Raw genomic sequence first — 22,310 nt, 5'->3', positions numbered from 1 at the left:
TATCATNGAATCCGGATTTCACAAAAGCTTTGCAGGAGGTTCTCCTGCTGCTGTGGGCCCGCCTGGGCTCTAGGGAGCCTTGTACGGACACGGTGCCTTGGTTGAAGGGACTCCCCTGGGGCTTTCCTAGTCCTGCTAAGCAGGCAGAGGTGGGAGTTAACTGTGGCTCTGGGACCACGTAGTCCCAGGCTGGAGGCCCTGCCCTCCTGGGGCTCTCACTCAGCTGCTTCGAGCTCCTCTCTGTCCATCTCTGCAGAGGGGATGTAGGGCCGTCCTGAGTACTGGGACATGTCACACGTGAAGCTTAACCTGGCACACGTCCACCACCTAATACATATCAGCTATTACTGTCCACGCTGCGGAGAGGGGGGCGACACCGTGTGAGGCGTGTGCAGGTGGACTGACCCCCTTTGTTCTTTTCCCCTTTCTTCCTCCCACCCTCCTCCCCCTCAGGACGGCTCCCTGGGCAACATCGATGACCTGGCACAGCAGTATGCAGACTATTACAATACCTATTTCTCCGACGTGTGCGAGAGGATGGAGGAGCTGCGGAAGCGGCGGGTTTCGCAGGACCTGGATGTGGTGAGTGTGTGGCCCCGGGGCTGTGCTTCTGCCCAGCAGGTGGCCCCTGGCCCTGTGCTGAGTCCAACATCCCCTCTTTGGGCCTTCTCACGGTCTTAATTGTGCTCAGAGCATCCAACTGCAGGCTGCTGAACTAGTCTAAGACAAAAAAAAAATCAGATCCCTTCCACCCAGTTCTGCAGATGTCAAACTGAATGAGTGTTGGCTGGGGCAATATGATAAACACTTGGTATTCATTAAAAGACTGGATTTGTTTTTGTTTAATTTAAGGGGAAAGGATATCTTAATGTTGGCCACTATATATAGTACTACCTTTTTATTTTTTTTTAAATATTGTATTTATTTATTTATTTATCTTTAGAGGGGAAGGAGAGAGGGAGAGAAACATCAATGTATGGTTGCCTTTCGTGCGTCCCCTGCTGGGAGTTGGCCTGCAGGGAACCAGACTGCAACCCAGGCATGTGCCCTGACTGGGAATCGAACCGCGATCGTCTGGTGCGCAGGCCCACGCTCAATCCACTGAGCTACACCAGCCAGGACCCTTTTTATTGACTTTTAAGCCCAAAGGATGTCTAGTTCTTCCCTCCCTCCCTCCCCCTCCTCTTCTTCTTTTCCTCCTTCTTCTAGAAACAAAATAAGATTTAAAGAAGCAAGAAACCACCCCAATCTTCCACCTAGCCACTACCACGTGGTATATAGCAGATCTCTGCTTGGTGGTTTTCTGGACATTTTCATATCAGCAATAAAATTCCTTCTTTTCTTCCTTATCATTTTATTGTGGTTCTTCCATGTCGTTAAGACCTCTTCACAATCACCATCTTTCAGGACAACATTCTGTTCTCTCACTCGGGTGTATTGAAAAATCCCTTTGGCTTGTTTGTAAAGATTTTTACATGTGTGAGTAGTGGAGCATTTGAATTTGCATGTGATAAATAGTAACTAACTAAATAGCTCAGGTGTTCTCTGGATAATCTCTGTGTGTGCTCATATTGCCATGTCGTGTGTTTATTATAAAGTAGCTTACTGAAACTTCTGCATGATCAGTTAAAACTCGCTACACGTATGATACTTGAATTCATTTTGGTTCTGTGCTTTTCAACTTGTTTTGTTCCCCTGTGGTCACCTTTAGACCATTTCAGGAGCAGGAGGCAGAAAATGAGGTTAGATGCTCTGTGCCTTCCATCCGGACCACCTCCGTTTTGACTATTTTTTATATATTGGGGGACTATGTAGATCTGTTTTAAAGTAGATTTTTGAAATGTGAATTTTTTTTTAAGTTTGAAAACTGATTCAAATGAATCCTTTTTAAAAAATGTTTTTTCCTATAAATCTACTTAGACTAGGAATGAAGAAACAGTAACTAGCAGCAGATAATTCTTTTTAAAAAAAGATTTTATGTATTTTTAGACAGGAGAAAGAAGGGAGTAAGAGGAAGAGAAACATCAGTATGTGGTTGCTTCTCACGTGACCCTTAATGGGGACCTGGCCCACAACCCAGGCATGTGTCCCGACTGGGAATCAAACTGGCGACCCTTTGGTTCACAGTCCAGCACTCAATCCTCTGAGCTATACCAGCCAGGGATGATAATTTTTTATTAATAATTCATTTTACATTATAAGGGATCCCACAAGTTGTTTAGACTCCACTCTTTATATCCTACAAGTAGATGGGGACCACTTTCACCTGAGTAGGGTGTTTGCCTTCTTCTGCGCTTTTATTTCTTTTTGTTAGCTTGGGTCAGGAGTGACGTTATATCCAGACTATCAAATGATTATTGATTCTCTTAGTTTTTTACTCACTGACTTAGCAGTGGCAGAGATGGGAGTTAGTATAATAGAGTCAAATGAAGCTTGAGAAGCGTGGGTTGGGGGCCGCTGGGAGCCTGACTCCGTGGTCCAGGCAGACACGTGGACGTCTTTGTCGCCGAGGCCTTCTTTCTTATAACCGTGTCCCCTGGCTTGTGCGAAGTGTGGGGTTATTTTATATCTTTCCATTATGTGGCAAAAAGACTCCTCTGCTTCGTTAAAATTAATTAGGCCCTCCTGCTGGTGGCATTGTTGATGGAAAAAAGGCCTTCCTTTTGGCAAGATTGCTGCAGAACCAGTTAAGTATTGCACTGCATTCTTGAATGTTGCAAGTTTGACTTTATTTGATAGTTTGGTAGCCAACTTCATGGCCTTGGACCTTTCACTGTGCAAGGAAATGCTTGCCACACATTGCTGGGTTATCCTTGATGCAACACTCAGCTGCCCTCCCCAGTCTAGCTGGTCAGGAGTTAGGGTTGCCATAACCATCCCCGTGGTGTTCGGGAACCTCAGAAGGCAGCTTCCAGGTAGGAAAGGAAGCTTGCCCGGCATTGGGATAAATAACTTCTTTCCATTTAGACAGATGGGCCTAATTTGGTGTGCTCTGTTCCAGAGCTGCAAAAGGCAGTCTGGGGAGGAAAAGCACCACATGAGCTTAATTAGTTCTCATCAGAGGTGCAGAATATGGTAATATGGTGGTGGGTAAAATTGATGGGAGCTAATTTGAGCCAGGCTGGAAACTCTGTTCATCCTTTAAACTGTGCTTAGTGGGAAAATAAGATCCCTAGTCGACACATTCAAGTTCTCTTTCTGTGAGATTGAGGCACGTTGCAGTGGCAAAGGGGCGGTCTCTAGCTTCAGAAGGCCAGGTGAGTGCCCTGTGCTACACACGTCATTCCCAGGGCCCAGGGGGCTAGATGCCCGCGTGAGGTGAGATGGTTGTGAGGTCATCATTCAGCCACGAACATAACTCTGGCCATTTACGTAAAGTTCCCCCTCGAGGTGGTGAGCTGACCACAGATTGAGTTTGATAGGAACTCGGTTTTCTTAAAAGGATGTAATTTTCAGCCCATCATGCTCCCTTTGCTTGCGTCAGATTGTATCTGTATTTCTGGACTTGGAATTCTGCCTTCGGACAAGGAGGCACACTTCTTCCCTGCTTGGCTGTTGGAGCAGCGTGGCGTCTGGACACCTGCAACTTCATTGTTTCTTTCTCTGCTGGGAGGCAGCCCCGTCGAGGCTGCATGTGAGATTTCTCGGAGAAGAAACAATCCACCCAAAGCACCGTGAGGAAATCGTAACATTAGGAAGGAGCCTCAAACATTTTATACGGAAAAAAAGCAGCATTAAGTTTGTTTTATCAGCAGCATAAAAAGTCATTTAGAGGCAGCCTCCAGGACAGAGAGTTTGGGGCGATGGGTTAAATTGGTTTTATGACTTTGTTTTTTAAGAGATTGAAAGACTATCTTTTAGACAAAATAGATACCTAAATATTTAGGTATATTTAGGTGTTTTAGCTTTTAAAAAGTCCAAATATTTAGGTGTTTTAGCTTTTAAAAAGTCCAAAAATGCATTGTGTTTAAGAGCTAATTACAGGTCAACTGGAGAACAAACCAACCAAAAATATAGCCCGCTCACAGAGATGCTTGAGTTAACCCTGAAAAATGGAAGGTTTTGATAATTATGTTAGTGATTAACGTTCTGGATTGGACAGCAAGCTAGTTTTCCAGCACACCCCGGCTCCCGGCTCCCGGCTCCCGGCTCCCGGCTCCCGGCCCCCGGCCCCCGGCCCCCGGCCCCCGGCCCCCGGCTCCCGGCTGGAATCAAGCACTTAACTTGATAAGGGGTCTTTGGGGCCGGTGAGTTTAGATGAAGGCAACAAAGTACAGATGGGTGAAAATTCAACAGTGTAAACAGGAGTTATGATTTAAATTGAGGACCATGGTGAGAGTTTTTATTTAGTANCCGGCTCCCGGCTCCCGGCTCCCGGCTCCCGGCTCCCGGCTCCCGGCTCCCGGCTCCCGGCTCCCCGCTGGAATCAAGCACTTAACTTGATAAGGGGTCTTTGGGGCCGGTGAGTTTAGATGAAGGCAACAAAGTACAGATGGGTGAAAATTCAACAGTGTAAACAGGAGTTATGATTTAAATTGAGGACCATGGTGAGAGTTTTTATTTAGTACCAAATGGGCCCTAAAGGCACGGCATGTTTGGACGGCAGCCGTGGCCTCTGCTGGGGATTAGATCATTAGTGCTTGTGAGCAGCAGGGAAGTTGCCCGTATTCTCACATATTTGGCGCGAGCCTGAGCTTCGTGTGTGTTTTTGGCTGGGAGAAGCTGCATTTGGAAATGACAGCAGCTTTTCAAGTCCATAATGGGCCTTTCTCTAGTGATGCTAAGTCTGACATCTGTCAAAGTGACACCGAGGCCAGGAAAGGGACACACACACGCTGGCCTCTTGTCACTGGCCATACCAGTGTCCTTGGCATCTTTCAGCAAGATTCTGCTCAAGTTTAAGGGGTTGTTGGTGCGACGCGGCCCTAGTGGAGAGGTCCCCTGACTCCTTGCGGGACCCTGTGTTGACTGCTGTGGACTCCAGATCACACCTTTGTCACGTCTCTGTGTGTGGGCACCAGGAAATGGGAGTCCAGGTGGAGACCCACCTGGGTCTCTAAGGACCGGGAATGTAGAGGAAAATACTGTCAATCAACACAGTGAGATGTGATACCAGCGCCATCGCTGATGGTATCTGAGTGATTCTGGAGTATAATTATGGTTTCTTGTAATTTTCATGATTTCATCTTTCCAGAGACTGCCCCAGACTAAGAGGCGTGTAAGAGTGGTGTCTGTCGTGACTGGTGGGGGTCCTTGGGCTTCTTGAGACACTGCGGTGCCTCGCTGGGCCCAGGCTGGAGTCCGAGCCTCTCAGCGTACTGCAGTGGCCGGGGGTGTGGGGGCCACGGCTGGGAAGCGGCGGGGCATCCAACGGACTTGTGTCCAAATGCTGCTTTACTTAGCTGGCAAGTCGTGGAACCCCTCTAGGCCTCAGTTTCCCCCTCTATAAGTGGCGCTAAAATGACCACAAAGCCCTTCTGAGCAGTGAATGAGGAAACTGTTATGAAGTACCAGGGTCATCACTGTACATGACCTATAACTGTTCTTTTCCTTCTGTTTTTCATTCAGAAACTCCAAGGGGGTCTGTTATTTGTTAATATTTATCAATATTAATTTGTTGATATTCATCAATATTAACTAGCTGATAATTGATATCGACTAGCTAATATCAACATTGTAATTTGCTAATATTAATGTCTGCTAATATTGATATCAATTAGTTGGTATTAATTAGCTAATAATAATTTGTTAATATTAGTAATATTCATATGTATTCACCTAAATGTAGAGTTTTTTTTCTGGCTTTTATTTTGAGAAATTTCAAACATCTCTAAGAAGCAGAATACACAGTGCTTCCCGTGCCCCTTACCGGCCTCAGCAGTTGCTGGCACTCTGTCAGTCTCATTTCATCTTTGTCCCCCGTGCCTGCTCCGTTATTCTTTAAAGCTTCTTCGTGAGGCACAGCTTGCATATTGAAATGCACAAGCCTTAGCTCTCTGGTTGTGTCCAGTGGACACATCCATGCCACCCTCACCACAGTACAGTGTAGCACATAGCTGCCGCCCTGCAGTGTCCCCGTGTCCCATGGTGTGAGTCCTGGTTTGAGGGCAGGGGTTGTGTCAGTCTCTTAGTCACATCTGTATTTCACCATAGACAACAGTGTGTGATACATAATAGGTGCTCCATACGTTCAAATTCACGCATCTGAAGTTCATTTATGCATGCAATTATTTAAGAATATTTAATGACTATTGAGCCTGTGTCAAAGGATAGTTTGCCCTTCCGGAAACACAAATAAAGATGTTTTCTCTATTCACAAAGAGGTCACAATGTAGGGGGGGTAAACAGACTATTAAGTGCTGTGCAGGAATGTAGAAGAGGACCCCTGACCCAGTTTAGGAAAATCAAAGAAAGGTTCCTGAAGGAGGTTATACCCAGGCCCATTTATAAGATTAACCTGGTGGCGGGTGGGGTGAGGACAGTGCAGAATAATTTAAGGCAGAGTCACAGTTTGTGAAAAGGTCAAACATTTCAAAAAAGAGAAAATGTAGTTTTTATTGCCCATTATTGACAGGTTTACTGTGGCTGGAATCTAAGGTATAAATGAGGTGCTGAAAAAAGTTACATGCTCCTCCTTCATAGGTCCTTGGATTATGAATTACAAAAGCAGGATGTTTTGATTCATCACTATTCACAAAACAAAAGTAGTTCCCACTGTGCACCAGTTGACCTACTGGGCTGAGGTGAGCTTGTGCTTTCACGAGCTGCACAAACACAGTGCAGTCTCTCCGTGGGGGGGGTTGTCTTGGTTTTTGATTGTTCTTTTGTTATTTGCTACAGTAAGCAGCACATGTGGAAGACAGGCTTCCTCCACCTTTGAGCTTATTGACTATTCCAGCAAAGAAGGAGAGAGCAAGTCACGCCCACCTTGGCACACAGGTGAACGGTGTTTCTGGGAAATGCCAGCCTGTTGGAGGCCCACAGATGCACAGGAAGCAAACTCCTTGAATTCTTACTCTCATTAGCCACGGGATAAGAATGTGATCCATGTTGCAAATTGGCCAGTGTTTAAATGTTTAACTGCTGAAGCCCATTTGTTGCTCTGAAGGGCATTTGTTTTTGTTTCGTTTCATTTTGTCTGAACTGACATTATTCGCTAGCTTTGGGCTACTATTGATTTGCAGATTGCAATCAGAAACAGTGGGCATTAGCTGGTGAGTTTGAACTGCATTCTGAACTGTGGGATTCACACACTTCATGTCAAAATACACTGAGCCATTATGTCTTAAGCCAGATGGTGATGCAGTTCTCTGCTCTGGCTCCTCTCAGACAAAGTCCCGTTTGTAGTCAAATGTCCAGTCCCAATTTAGTCAGCGTTTTTGCACATTGCACCGTGTTAACATGGACATAAACAGATCCCTTGGCTGCCAGATTGGATCTTGGCATCTCATGCTTCTCATAATTAAGAGGTGTTTTTTTTTTAAATTTTACTTACAGTCAATTTAGGAATGCTTCTATCCTCTCACACTTAAAGAGACCTTTGTAGACGGTTTGTACAATGATGGAAAAGAACGGATTAGATGTCTTATGTGTAATACAGTAGTCTCTGAGTTGGGAGGTCTTCCTCAGATTTTTCAAATACAGTTCAACAATATCAGCTTCTTTTTCCGTTTTTGCTCCTGAGCATTTAGAAATGACTGACTTGTGTGTGTGCTTATCAAGTGCAGTGTTCCTGGGGCATTAAAAACCAAAATAGCATCCTGCTTAAAATACAGATTCTTACCAGAAAGGAGGAAAAACTCTTGAGCTTTGTAGTGGTTTTCATTTATATACAACGGAGAGAATTCCTAAATGTTAATCAAGTTGACAGTAACTGGGGAGAAAAGCCAAGGAATTGAACTAAAAGAGGCCTCTTTGAAGGCAGAATCCGGGTGTGGCCAGGATTTGGGAGGGGAGAGCGGAGGCTCTGGTTTTGGAGTTGAATGAGGCCCAGGCCAGGTGCCTGTTTGGAGCCTCGGGATATGAAAACCATGTTACCAAAATGTGATGCCAACTACATGTTTACAATTTCACAATTACTAAACGTTCTCGACGTGGAAGATTACAGTGTGATTTATTTGTTTTAATTGTAGGCTATTTACATATGTTAATTTGTAGTAGATTTGAGGCCTGTGTGGCCTTGACATGAGACAGAATGAAGGTGTTGAAAGTTTGCTTATTTTCAGGCCCCAAGAGTGGGTTTCTGCTGCTGTATCTATAATGTCACTTGACAGTAACATCAAAGGCCTAACCTTGAGGTCCTTGGTGAAGTCTGAGTAGCCCAGGCCAAGTGGTCCATCTGTTTTACAAGGGCCAGCTTGGGCATGGCCAGGGTTAGGCGTCTGGAATGGGATTAGGCAGATACATGCAGGGAACACGCAGGAAGTCACCTGGATCAGGGCTGTCAGCTCTTGTGGGTAGACACAGCTGATACTGGCCTCCTGACCTATATATACACCCATACTTTATATATTTATTTATTTATTTATTGCTTGAGGTTATGTTTATTAATTTGAGACATCAATGTGAGAGAGAGAGTCATAGGTAGATTGGTTGCCTCCCATACGTGCCCTGACCAGGGATCAAACTTGCCATCTAAATATGTGACCTCAGTGGGAATTGAACTCACAACCTTTTGTGGTACGTAACAATGCTGAAACCAACTGAGCCACCTTGCCAGGGCTGTCAGCCCATATTTTAAAGGCTCCTGACTCCATATTTTCTATGTATCTTTCGGCATAGCTCCTGTGCACTGAAATGACTAAGAACACAAAGAATTGAGCCCCAGCACACCAAGTCCATTGATGGGTGCTTTCTCTGTCCATCTTTTGTTAGTGGATCAGTATACCCTTTTCAGAAGTATGATTTGATGTGGAGCTGTTTTTTTTTGTTCAGTTTGGAGGTTTTGAGAGTTTTATTTTAAACAGAAGAAAGCAAGATGATACAAATAGCTGATTTTTTGATACAGGTAGTTCAGTAATTCTTATTCTGGCTTTTCCACTATTCTGTACCTGGCAGGGCATAAATTAATTCACTTGGTGACTGGGCAAGACATCTCAGTGACCCCAGAGCACAGCCATCGTCTTTCGTTTAATGTTTCACTGTATTACTCATGGTGGAACATCAGGATCCACCCCCCGTCCTGTTGGCCTGTGCGTTAGAAATGGAGGCCCCATTTATCCACTCCAGCAGTGCTGGTGGAGGTCTGTCTGTTCAGGCGTAAACCAGCCCCTTCATCCCTAGTGATTCTGAAGCTTGTACATAAGGGCTTGTGAGACTTTCTGCAATTACTCGGAATATGAAGATGTTTGAAATTTTTGCCACAGCAGTGCCATCCATCTCATGGGCCCCAGCAGACGCTGATGGAATTTAATCAAACATAAATCAAGGGCAAGTCCAAACCAGATTGGAAGCAAGTCATGAATATTCGAGAACATCTGGATATGTTTGTGGGAGTGTGTGCTATTTTTTTCCAACGCGTGCGACAGCAAAGACATGACTCCTTAACAAAGATGCCAAGAGGAAGGCAGATTTCTAGCTGTGATTTCCAAGGGTATTTCTGTTTATGTGGGCATGTTCTTTCTCCTGGGGGTGGGGCTTTGCTTCTGCAGGGTAGTTCTTGGGTTGCTTTTGTCTTTCGGGATCTGCTTTGGTATTCTGTCTGAATTCTTCATCACAGCCAGTTACTTGACTCATGAAGATTAAACCTTTCTGTCTAAAGGAGAATGTTAAATTGATGAAAAATGTACTACTTAGTATTTTTGATGAATCTTTTAAATGCCGGTGATACTACAATGATCCATTAAGCCATCTGTACCACTGATCACCATTATAACTTAGTGGTGAGCACTACCATAACTGATCACTAGTGGTGATCAGTACAACTGATCAGTACAACTGATCACCACTATAACTTAGCATGTGTGAAACTCTGTCCTTTGTCTGCCTGACTGCCTCAGGTGCTGCCAGTAACTACAAAGGAAGGGCCAGGTGTGCGGCATCCACATGTACTTTATTTGGTTCTTTTAATAACCCTGTGAGATGGAGATGAGGAACCTTGTGGTTTTGGTTGGACAGAGGCAGAAACTAATGGTCCTAAAGGGAGGCCATATAACTAGCGGAGAAGACCTGGCTGCATCGCCCACCTGTCTGGACGTTCCCTTGCCGAATGGGGATGACCGTGGCTTCTTCGTCAAGGTTGTTGTAAAGGTTGAATAGGATAAGATGTGTAGAACACTCTGCGGAGTTCCTGGGTTCATGCAGAGTTCATGAATATTTATAATAAATATTATATTGTTACCTATAATAGAATTACCTGTATTATTACCTATAATACTTAGTACCTATCAATACTAAGTATTGATAAGGGTAATAACCATAAAAATAGGATTTGTTAAAGTCAAATAAATAGCTGGTATCAGAGTGAGCATTTGAAACAAGTAGGTCAATGCTAGTCTCTGCAGATTAGTTTATGTGCTTGGGTAATATAATATAAAAGTATAATATGATAAAGCATACTATAATATAAAATAATTTCAATTATACCAATTGCAATGATACACTCGTAAGAACATTGAAAAAAATCCTCCCAGAATTCCTTAAAGTAGAAGTTTTAAAGTGTCCTAATACCCACTTACAAAGGATAATGATTCTAAATAGTTGGATTTTAAGTAGTTTTCTGGGATTCCACATTTTCTGTCCCCTTTTCTCTTAATGACTTCATTTCTTTCTGTCTTTGCATACACACATGCGAGCATGCACGGTGCCTTACTCTAACGGCAGGTTTGAAGCAGTGAATTAAAAGAGGGTTCATGGTCACTAGAGACAGTCGTCTGATTAGTGGTGAGAAATGTTAGCAGGGGAAGAGACAGAGAATTTTAAGAGCAATAGAGGAGCTCAAACAGCTCAACAACCTGGATTATTTAGAATATGGGCCAGCAACTTCGTAGACCCTGTGGGTAGTTTTGTATTTAAGAGAACCTGTTGAGTCATAGCCCTTGCACTCTTGTAGAAGATGGGGGGGGTCATAGACTTCAGAGGAATTCCATTCAGGGAGGCAAAATAAAAAGTAAAGTAAAATGATAAAAAAGTAAGTTAGGCAAATGAAAACATCTTACTGTTTCACCTATAGTCTTTTCTTCCAAATTCAGTTTCTTTACCAGAATAACCCAATATGAGAGGGTTATTATAATTTTAGCTTATATGTTATATAAAAGCTGTTTTAGAAATGCCTAAGTGGTGGCGTGCGGCATTCTTCCTGAAAGTCAGAGCAGGGATCTGATAAAATCAGGGAAGTATAAACAACATTTACTGGGTTTGGGTTTTTTTTTTTTTTTTTTTGGTGTGTTCCAGTGACTACATGTTGTGGGGAAGTTATCAGTAACAGAAAATACGAACCTCCTTTCAGGAAGCCTATGTTGCAATAGAACAAGAGAGCCAAGGATAAGATTAGTCATATTCATAAGTGGGCAATACAGACCTGCCTACAGCAAATTCCAGTTCGCCATTGGTGCATGTGGATATGCATTCTGCATTAGGACAGTAGAAAAGGCAAAAGGTAGGGATGCGTGTTGGTTGGTTGGAAGCTCAGTTAAACTGGTCTGGAAGAGCAGGTCTCTGGGATCACGGTCAGGACTCTACCATGTAAAATAAAGGACGAGGAGAAACACTGGACCATGTAGCTGGACATGGAGTGCGTCCACTTTTGCTGACATTAAAGCTCAGAAAAAAAATCAGAGACTGACCAGGTAGTCTTTGGAACCCAACCCTACTTGGTCAGGCAGTGGCCTCCAAGGTCATGGAGAGCTTGGAGCTATTTTCCCCAGGTGGGGATGGGTCTGTGCCGTGTCACACTGACTCGAGAATGGGACAGAGGGTCTGGACAGGCCTGTGGAACAGGCCAGGGTGCGTTCTTCTCATCACTGGGTGGCAGTCACCTGGCCTGACCCCAGCAGATCACATTAGGAACATAAGCCCACATGTTAGTCAGCTGTGACTTCATTCCAGTGATCCTGTTCACTTCCTGCTTTCTTTTGATTCGGATTGTCATCCTGTGAGCCTTAAAGAAAACCCCTGAAGGAGGAGGCCCTGTGTGGGGATTGCTGCTAGGAGTGAAGTCTGTTTTGGAACTGCAAGAAATAGAAAAGGAAGTTATAAATGAGCACAGTTGACATATGTTGTTTGAATTTGTTGTGTTATGTTAATGTTACTGTTTGTATAGTCAGTGCTCAGGCTTAGAGAAAACAATGTCCTATCCACTTGCTCCCAGCGGAGAGGCAGCCAACATCTGCCCATCACCTTCTAGAACAACTAGTGGGTGACTATGGAGCTTGATTGCTGAGACGCAGGGCCTTAGGAATTCAGGCAGGACAGGCCCCGCAGGGGATTGGCCAGATCACACAGGTTCCGGAGGGTTCCGGAATGTCAGTGATGGCAGCAGGGAGCTGGGTGAGCCAGTGGCTGGGGTCAGAGGCCCTCTCAGGCCTGGGAAGGTGGTGTTCAGAATCGAGATGGTATTGAACTAACAGGGTTGAATGTTTTTAGTTTAGTTTTTTTTTGTTATTATTTTTAAAAAGATTGTAATAACGCATAACATTTCTATTATGTTCCTTTTCACATTCTTCTTTTAATAGGTAGAGAGAAGACTTTATTTTTCATGTGTTTATTTAAGGTTGTATTTATTCATTTTTCAGAGAGTGGGGAAGGGAAGGAGAAAGAGAGGGAGAGAAACATCGATCAGGTGCCTCTCACATGACCCCAACCCAGGACCTGGCTTGCAACCCAGGCATGTGCCCTGGCAAGGAGTTGAACCAGCGACCTTCTTGTTTGCAGGCCAGCACCCAGTCCACTGAGCCACACCAGCCAGGGCTCAAGTTCTTAATCTCCATTTTGGTATAATTCATGTTACATAACTCCCTTGTGTCCTGCCGACAGTCGTTGCTACTTATGTCTTGTTACAACTTGTAGTGGAGACATTAAAGAAGCATGTATATATCTGACTCATGGTATTTTAAGGTATTTAAAAGGGTTACGTTTTTACAAGTAAGAGGGATCCTTTGGGCTAGGTTTTGCCTTTAGGAGTTGAGAAAATCTCAGTTCACTTAAGAAATGAGGAACCAAGAATCCAGTGTTTGTTTTCACCTCAATTCCAATTTGTACCTCACCATCTCCTAGCAATAAATAGCAGCAGGTATCAGCTTAGGTATTGGCACTTTGAGTTAAGGATTCTTCTGTTTTTTTTAAGATTTTATTTATTTATTTTTAGAAAGAGGGAAAGGGAGGGAGAAGGACGGGGAGAAGAAACATCGAGGTGGGAGAGAAGCATCTGTTGGTTGCCTTTCCTACGTCTGAACCTGCAACCCAGGCATGTGCCCTAACTGGGAATCAACCAGCGATCAACCTGGCAGATCGGCCCCTGCCCATGTGGAGAACTCTAAATCATATGGGAATTTTTTCATGGCGCTGGCAGTTAACACCCCTTATCCTCACAGTGTTCAAAGGTCAACTGTATCTCCTTTTTACAGAAGGAGAAACTGAGGCTCAGAGATCAACTAACGTGCTCCCAGTCACATAGCTGGTTGGTGGCAATGCCGATTTCTACTCCCATCTGCCTGCCTCCTAAACTCACCCTGAACCGCTAACAGTCTCCTACCTTCGATCACTTCCTAAAACCATTCGCATCTAGCAAAAGCCCAGCTGCATGTGCATTCAGGAGCCTTCTGGAGATTCTTCCCGTTACCCGCTCTATGGCTGTGCCTTACAACCCAAGCTTGAGCACGTGTGGCATCTCAAACCTAATTATTTGGTTTTCTGGTTGGCACTGTACTTAGTATTATCAGGTATCTTATTTCCTCCCACAGTTACATCTCTTTTGAACAAATGTTTACAACGGCAAACGCAGACCTCCCTTTAGGACTGTGCCTGCGGTGAACACGGATGCTACGGCCTGGCCAGGGAGGATCAGAAAAGCCTACCAACTTTCGTCCTTTTCATTCTCTGTGAAGGGAAGGTCATGCTTTTTTCAACTGTTTGTACATAGACTTCCGACAAAGGAGGACTAACTCACTATATTATTTATTTTTCACTGATCATCATCATTGTTCTTTTCTTTTATTCCTTTTGGCATACAACCTGTTCAACTGTCTCCCATAGAAAGAAAAAAGGAGAAGAGAGAAGAAGAGGGAAGGAGCCAGGAGGGGAGGACAGAGAGGGAGGGAGGGAGAGAGGGAGGGAGAGAGGGAGGGAGGGAGGGAGGAGAAAGGAGAAAGGTTGGTTAATTCTCTACTTATTTATTCACTGCATACATTCCTTCAGAGCCGAAGATCAAACTTCCTGAATGAATTTATGCCCACTGCCTCCATTCACCTTCTCCGGACCCTTTCATTTAAGTCTATACATCAAGTTACATGCAGAGAAGACAATGATGACTAAGTCTCAAAATGTCTCTCTCTCTCTCCAGTTGCCTCTCTAAACCAGAGAGGCCACTGATCCTACATCCCTGGCTGTGCGGTCCACAAGGATGTGTGGACAGGACCTCACTCTCTGCACACCGTACAGAGAGTTCCGGATCTCCCCACACCCAGCCTCCTCGCTCCCCCATCTGTTAACAGCCACGCCAACCTTCCAGCACCTTCCCTGACCCCTGTCCCTCCCACAGAGATTCCATCAAGTTCTACATCCCTCCAGCAACATGTCTCTGGCGTCTGTTTGCTCACTTCCATTTCGATGCCTGGATCTTTGCTCAGCTTTCGCCACCTTTCATCCGGACGGCCACGGCAGCCTTCTAACTGACCTTCCTCCTCCCAAATACTTAATGTGCTTTTCATAAATCAGACTTCCCAAGGACATAATTCTCGTGTCCTTCTCCTAATCAGAATTGCCCACACGTTTCCTTTGAACAACAGAACAATGGCAAACTGTGAAACTGGCATTCAAGGCTTCGACAACATGGGCACAGCCTACCCTGCAAGTTGCTCCGGTAATTCAATTGAAAGTGAACTGCACTGCGCTCCCTGGAACATCCAAACACGATTCACACTAATACTAAAGTAGCTTGGGTTACAGTTACATTTTGTGCATTTCCAAAATGACATTTCCCTACGGCCTCATTATTAAAACCTGGGTATTATTCAGAATCACTACATTGTTTTAAGAAACACCTGTTCCTTTTTTCCAACAATAATTCCAACAATAATAATTTTCCTATGACTCCCATTATTCCTCATGATACAGTATTCTAGCCTTTGGGACCCCTAGCTCACTGAAGTGACTATGGCACAAACTCTAAGTTTAAAAACCAAACAACAAATACTTCTTTGTACCATTTTACAACATTTTTAAGCAATGTTTTTTCTTTCACTCATGAATGCTTTGGGTGTAGCTGTAATATATTAAAGAACCCTTATCTCACCCTGACTTACATGGCTCAGTGGGTTGGGCATCGTCCCGCAAAGCCGGTAACCCTTGAGCTACATGGGTTTGACCTTCGAGGGTCAATTGAAACCCCCCCCCCCATGTGAGTGGACCCTCAGAGTTCAAACCCAGTTTGCCCAAGAGTCCTCTGTGAACATAATTTCCACCTTTGCAGGCTGTAGTGAGGACTATGGCAAGTAATATTAACATTTATCCAATCAAAATTTATCCGATCAGTTTGGTCAAGCACCTACTGTGTGCCAGGCACTGGGGCTGCCACAGTGGAGAAAACAAGGAAAGGGGCTGCTCTCGTGGAGCATATGTTCTACAGGCTCCAGGGAGAATTCATGTTTGTCGAGACAGAATGATCGGTAAAGCGCCTGTCGTGAGCCTGGCTGTGCTCAATGGGAGCCAACCGCATTGACGCCTCAGAGAGCAGAATGTTTTCCTATTTTTATGATGACGAATAGGCTGGGCTTCCACGGGCAGCAGGATTTAGAAATCGGTGTTGGATGTTTTTAATTCGGGAGAGGAAATCACTCCTGTATTGTTGTCCGCTGAACGATTTACATGTTGGTATTTGTCGGTGATAATCACCCACAGGCCTAAGGAAGCCCGGGTGCTGATCTCCCTGTGTTGCGTTCCTTCCGCCTGTTCAACAGTGAGCACCGGGGAAGAGTGCTGCTTTTCGGACACTGGATGGCTTTGACCCCGGCTTTTCTCAAGAGGGCCCCCTTGTGATGTCACAAGTCTGGGGGCAAACACAAGATTGAAAAAAGTGGTACTTGAAGAAAAGCATTCGTTTTGTAGGAAATAAAGAACTGGGCAGTTTTTTAAAACATGAGAATGATTTAAATTGAAGGAGGATCACTGTTTAGGTCCAACCTAGCCGTGGGGTGCGATCGGCCTCCTTGTCTCAGTGTAGATCAGATACCAGACGGCAATGCAAGCGGGCCTGAGAGCAGGCCCACGCTCGCCCTGCAAACCTCAAGAATTTACCATTGGATGGCAATCGCCTGAGAGTCAGCAGGACCCACGTCACCACAGAGCCAACCCTGATGGTGGTACATTAACGATGGAAAGAAAGCCCAGCTGGGAAGGAGGCAGGCTCCGCTGGCTCTGTCCTCGGAGGAGAGCAGCCGTTTGGGGAACAGCCCGCAAGCCTCTTAGCCGGAGGCAGGCCATTAAACCTGCCTAGTTTGATCCAGGGTTCCCTTTGGCAAGAGGAGGCATTCTTAAAAGAGGGAATGCGGGACCTGCCCTCGTTCATTAATCATTAAAAATAAACCTTTCATTTTTCCTGCTGCCAGGAAAGCTTTCTGTAATTTATAGTCTAGTCAGGTCAGGGTGGTCCCACACTTACACCCAGCAAGGCAAGGTGCTGGGCTGAACTGACCCGGCAAGTCTAGCCAGGGCCTCAGGGACACTGGCGTTGCTGTTTACAGGTTCCAGGACACCCCAGAAGTCCCTCCAGTGTGCCTTCGGCTGTGCCGGCAGCACTGTGACTCACGCTCCTACCTGGAAATGACATCCACACAGACGAGATGCCATCCAGTCTCTTTTTGAGTTTCCCTGAAAGCTTGGCATTGATGCATTTAGTTTTTCTTTTTTTTTTTTTTAAGGTGTCTTTGGATCCTGTTCAGTAATCCCCACCAGCTGTATGCTCTTTTTGAGGGATTCTCAGTGAAAGACTAATGAATGGGTTTATAACAGTCTGCAAAAGGAAACACTCTAGCTTTTGCTCAACTGCTAGATAGACTTTAAAAATAGCTCTTGAATTTTGCAAGTGGAATGCCATGTGTGAGCTCCCGGGACAACATGTGTGCTCCATGTCGCACAACCCATCACAAGTGTTACCTAATTAAACTACACAGTGTCTGACAGGTGGCAGGCTCCTTGGTGGCTTGTAGGAAAGGGAGCTACTGTGCATTCACCAGCAGCTCAGAACAGCGTCTTTGTGTGTTGGGGTTGGGCTGCCTCGGGAGAACGAGTCTTCTTTGGACTGCAGTGGAAACAGGTAGATGACCCAAGGGCTTCCCTGGGACATGGTAAGTGTTAAGGGAGACTCAATACCACTGGTAGCAACTTGAGGTTTTTGCCAGACAAGACCAGCGATTGCTCGCAGAATCAGGAATGTGCAGGAGAGACCAGGACTTGGATATACACCCACCCACCCACTGGGGTGGCCTCACGGCAGGGACTGATGAGAGAGGCTCAGGTCTTCAGCAGAAGTTCAAGTCTGGGCAAGCACCAGTGATGGGGGTGCTCAAGACAGCAGTGGGGGAGGGGCGGCACTTGGAGAATGAGAACGCCCCGTATTTGGATGTCTCTCCATTGTAAGGTCTGTGAGCAGGTGGAAGGGACTTGGCCACTAGGCTGGCCATGGATGGGGCAGAATCATCCTGGGGAAGAGCAGGGTTATTGTGCAGTTATTAGAATAAAGCCTTAGAAGGAAGAACATGACAAAACAAAACACTTGAACACTTGGGTACAGGCTCAGAGGTAGGGAAGGAGGACAGGGATTCAGGAAGCTAAGGGCAGCTAGTGGTCAGCACAGGGGCACTGAGCAGAAGGCTAGTTGGTGTTACTGTAACAGTTCAGAGAATGCACATCTGAATCAGATGGACTCTACACCTTCTAGCATGTGGTCTTAGCAAGATCCCGAATCTCTTTGTGCCTCAGACTTCCTGTTGGTGAAATGGAAACACTGAAATTTCCTACCTCATAGGATTTTTGATAAGATTAAATGACATAACTGCCTTTTGCCGTGTATAATGTGCTGCTACGTCCAGCGCACTCTGGTGTGTAATGCGTACCCCTATTTTTGTGCACATTACACGTGAGATTATTATACCCGTGGCATGCAATCATTGCACCCACGTATATGCACATCCTTATTTTTCCCCAAAAATTTTGGGTGAAAAGCACACATTATACCAGGCAAAACGAGGTAACCGATGTCAAGTGCCTGGAATGGTAGGTGGCACTCGGTAAGTGTTGGCAATGATGGCCGCCAGTGCGGTGAGGAGGATGGTGGTGGTGAGGATGATTGTCCTGGTGATGAGGGTTGGAAAGCACGGCAGGAGTGCTTGCTCCACAGGGCAGAGTGGGCCCCGAGACCCTTGCGCAGTTTGCAGGTGGGGTGCAGCGATCGCCAGCAGGCAGAGCAGTAGGTGCAGGGTGAGACATAGCCTTGGTGTTTACGCCGTGTATTGGCCGGTTTGTTGTGGCTCTTTCTCTAGTTTTTTGGTAACACCTTGGTGTGGGTACCTGAATCAGTCCATCAGTTCAGTTTTTAAAATAATTCGAATGGGATTGTTTAAGAGAGGATTGTCAGGAAAATAACTCCTTGCTTTAACCCTAGACCACTCCGTTCAGTTCCTGCCCTGGTTGCCTACCGAGGATAAACCAGGACAAATGGCAGTGGGTGTGACTCGAACCAAGCCCTGGACACACGTGGTGGAAGCTGTGTAGAGAGCCCGATGTGGCCTTGGTCCTTCTGAGAACGGGTTTCTGTCATTGTCTTTGCTTTGCTGCTCAACTCTCTTTCTGTCTCAAGCTTTAAGGACTAAATCATACAATGTCAGTACCCTGAGACTAAAAATGTAATGGAAATTTTAATTTAATTGATAAATGCTTATTGATTTTCTACTCTGTGCAAGGCACTGAGCCTTCTGTGCCATGGTCTCTCCACTGTCAGTCTCCTCTGCTACATTTCGTCCCTTTATTCAAATTTATTATTATTATTATATTGATACTTAATCTCTACCAGGCCCTTGACGAGGGCTGGGGATGTTAATGGTGGGCAGCCTCTGCCAGAAACCTGTAGTGAAGTCTTTGTAGACAAATATAGCCACTTACGGGCTACAGTGGTGGGGGCACCCTCCAGGCTTAGGGTCAGGGAAGGCCCATGGAGCAGGTGACATTTTTAATTTTCTTATTCTGTCAGAAACAGTCACTAAAACTTAGAGACTGTGAAAGCCCTGTACAGTTTTGGAGTAACATCAAATCTAGCCTGGCAATTATTCCCTTCTATTATTTTTCCTTCTCAGTTATTCCCGTCTCTTGCCTGTTCAGTCATTCTTATTGCTCATCCCAGCCTTAAAATTGTTTTTTTGGTGAAATGTGGGGTGTTCACGCGGTGCTCTGTGAACATTTTGTGGCAAAGAACTGAAGAATCCTCTCATTTCCAAAGGTCATTTTCTCTTTAGTATAATTAGCATTTTCACGAGTTACGGTCATGTATCTGGGGATTAGCGTTTGGAATATTCGAAGAGACTCTTCATAGCAACTTTCAGAAAGCGTACCATTTTTTTGTGGCGGAGGTGAGCACTCTGATCCTTGGCTTCTTCCCTTTGTGTTGAATTTGACAGGCTGAACGAGAATTCTCCTGTGTCAGTGCCCCGAATTTGCACGCATTGTTTAGGGCTAGAGGAGGACAGTGTGGGTGACCTGGCAGGGAGACCCTGTCACTGCAGAGAGTATGTGAAAAACATTTGTTTAGAGATCTGAATGTGTCGTACAAGACTTTTTATTCTGTTGATTCTCTAAGTAGCCATCATGGCTCTAGGTTCACGTCAGCCTTTCTGGAGGGACTTGTAGGATTCAGGGACACAGTCAGCTCTCCTGTCCAGCTTCCGGGCACATCGGTCCTCCTAGGTGGACTCACTGCTTTTATCTGTCCTGCCGCAGATGCTCGGGAAGGGCCGGCCATCTGTTTTCTGCCCTTGGAGCTCAGGTCTGACTACGTTTCCTGTGTGTGCTCTTCTGAGGGTTTGTTTGTTTGCTTTTCCTGAGGGGGGAAAATGCTATCTGCTGGGGGGAATTTGGCTTACTATTTGTGCACATGCAGATTTTCTCTGCATATAATATGCATAATCTTGTACTAAATAACTGTTTTCTAATTAACACCCTGGAGATATTTAGGTGATTGAAGCTAGTTAGGAGATGATAAGGAAATACTTTCAAGTCATTCCTTTCATGTTATGGGAAAGGAAGATTTGACAGGGTAGTTGAAGGGGAAAAGGGAAAGTAAAGCGGAATTTCTGTGGGGAAAGTTCTAAATTATTGATTTTTAGAATTTAATAATGCAATTGGAAAATAAGTACTAGAGGATGTGCATGTGCTGAATAATGTATCTTTACTTTTTAAAAAGATTTTATTTACTTATTTTTAGGAAGGGAGAGAGAGGGGGAGAGAAACATCAATGTGTGGTTGCCTCTCCCGCGCCCCCGCTGGGGATCTGGCCGGTAACCCAGGCATGTGCCCTGACCGGGAATCAAATGAGTGACCCTTTGGTTCACAGGCCGCCACTCAATCCACTGAGCCACACCAGCCAGGGCAGAGTAATGTATCTTTAAATGACATGGGTTCCCCAAAGATCTATTTGGAGAAAAGAAATTGGTCATTATGTGAGATTAAAACAAATTAGCATCGATCTTCTGTGCCTTGGATGTTGTCCGTCCCAGTTACAGTGCGCAATCTTGATGGTGTGCTGTGTGTGTGTAACTTTGAGCCCAGTCAGCCTCCAGGTCTATGGAAGGGATAACATTAGGAAAAATATATTTTTAGTAGAAGCAATTTTGTTTTGCTTTCTGATTGTAGTAGTAGTACATCCACATTCTAGCAAAAATACAGGAACAGCTATAATAGAAAATAATTATGCTTAAGTCCCCACGCCCACTTCAGATATATCTGCATGTAAATACCTGTATTTGTTCATCAAACATCGAGGACCTACTAAGTGCCAGACTTTCTGCTGTGTTCTGGGGATACACCAGTAAACAAAATGGACAAAAGTTTCTGCCCCAGAAGAGTTTGCATTCTAAATATGTGCACCCATGTACCCAGATACACATTGGGGGCAAGCTGTATATACAGTGTATTTGCTTATATGAGGGGGACCCCCAAACCCCCAGGATTTATGTATAAAAATTGTGCATTCCTCCATGTTTAAACTTCAGTCACCTTTGAAGTACTCTCCATCTGAAGCAGTGTATCTCTTGAGATGTTTTTCCCACTGCTCAAAACAGTTTTTGGACTCAATTCTGATGCCTTTTCATGTTTCTGCCTTTGTTTATTTGTTTCACTTCTTCCACATAAGCAAAACGCTTACCTTTTAGGCCTTTTTTTCCATCTAGGGAAATAAAAAAAAGTCACTCGGAGGGCCATGGGTGAATAGGGAAGGGAGGGTGGGGCACAGGGGTCACACCATTTTAGGTCAAACACTGCTTAACCCTTAGTGAGGTGTGGGCAGGTGTGCTCGTAAATCACCCGTCATGAAATGGGCAAATGTGTTGAGAGGCTTCAGAAAAAAATATACTGAAGCTGAACGCAGCCTCTCACAACAATGCCAGCTGGTGCACTGATGTAGATGGGTTCCTAGAACACCCACCTAGCAGGGGGGAGCCTGGACTACAAGGGGCCCACCCTCGAGAAAATGTTTTTTTTCTTTGCCTCACCTGTATTCTTTAACCTTCTATAAGGAACACTTTCACCTTATTAAATGTTCTTAAGTATTGTGATTTTTTAATGATTATGTACCCTTTTACCTTGCGATGGACTATAATTTATATATCTCCTGATATGAGATATTTATATGTTTTCCAGTTTTTGGTCATTATAAAAATAATTAACCACAAATATCCTGAAAGGTGCATCTCTACCTTCCTAACTTACCTTCTCAGGGTAGTTTATTGGGTATGAGCTTAGCAGTTTGGAAAGTAGGGACATTTCGAAGACTCCAGAAATTGTCAAATTACTACCAGCTGCATATATGGTACACATTGTGCTTCCACTCACAGTGTATCTCTGCTTTTTAACATTTCATACTTTATAGTATTTAATATTGTTTGGAAAAC

The 22,310-nt window shown here is 44.8% G+C and overlaps 1 protein-coding gene across 2 annotated transcripts in view; it reads left to right on the top strand.

Moving 5' to 3' along the window:
• The window catches only part of SASH1 (SAM and SH3 domain containing 1), a 167,487-nt gene that overhangs the window by 44,750 nt on the left and 100,427 nt on the right, over nucleotides 1-22,310 (top strand). The window contains exon 1 of one of the 2 annotated variants that reach the window (XM_037034836.1): nucleotides 449-582. The exons of the other annotated variant lie outside the window; for it this stretch is intronic. Within the exon in view, the coding sequence (XP_036890731.1) occupies nucleotides 538-582 (45 nt within the window). The 5' untranslated portion in view covers nucleotides 449-537. Of the gene's footprint in view, nucleotides 1-448; nucleotides 583-22,310 lie in introns of those variants that run through there. 2 annotated transcript variants of the gene reach the window in all.

Source organism: Sturnira hondurensis, unplaced genomic scaffold (genome assembly GCF_014824575.4).
Source record: "Sturnira hondurensis isolate 20B ecotype Veracruz unplaced genomic scaffold, ASM1482457v3 Scaffold0022201, whole genome shotgun sequence".
NCBI lineage: Eukaryota > Metazoa > Chordata > Mammalia > Chiroptera > Phyllostomidae > Sturnira > Sturnira hondurensis.
Note: the sequence above shows the minus strand (reverse complement) of the source record. Positions and strands in the feature narration are given on the sequence as shown.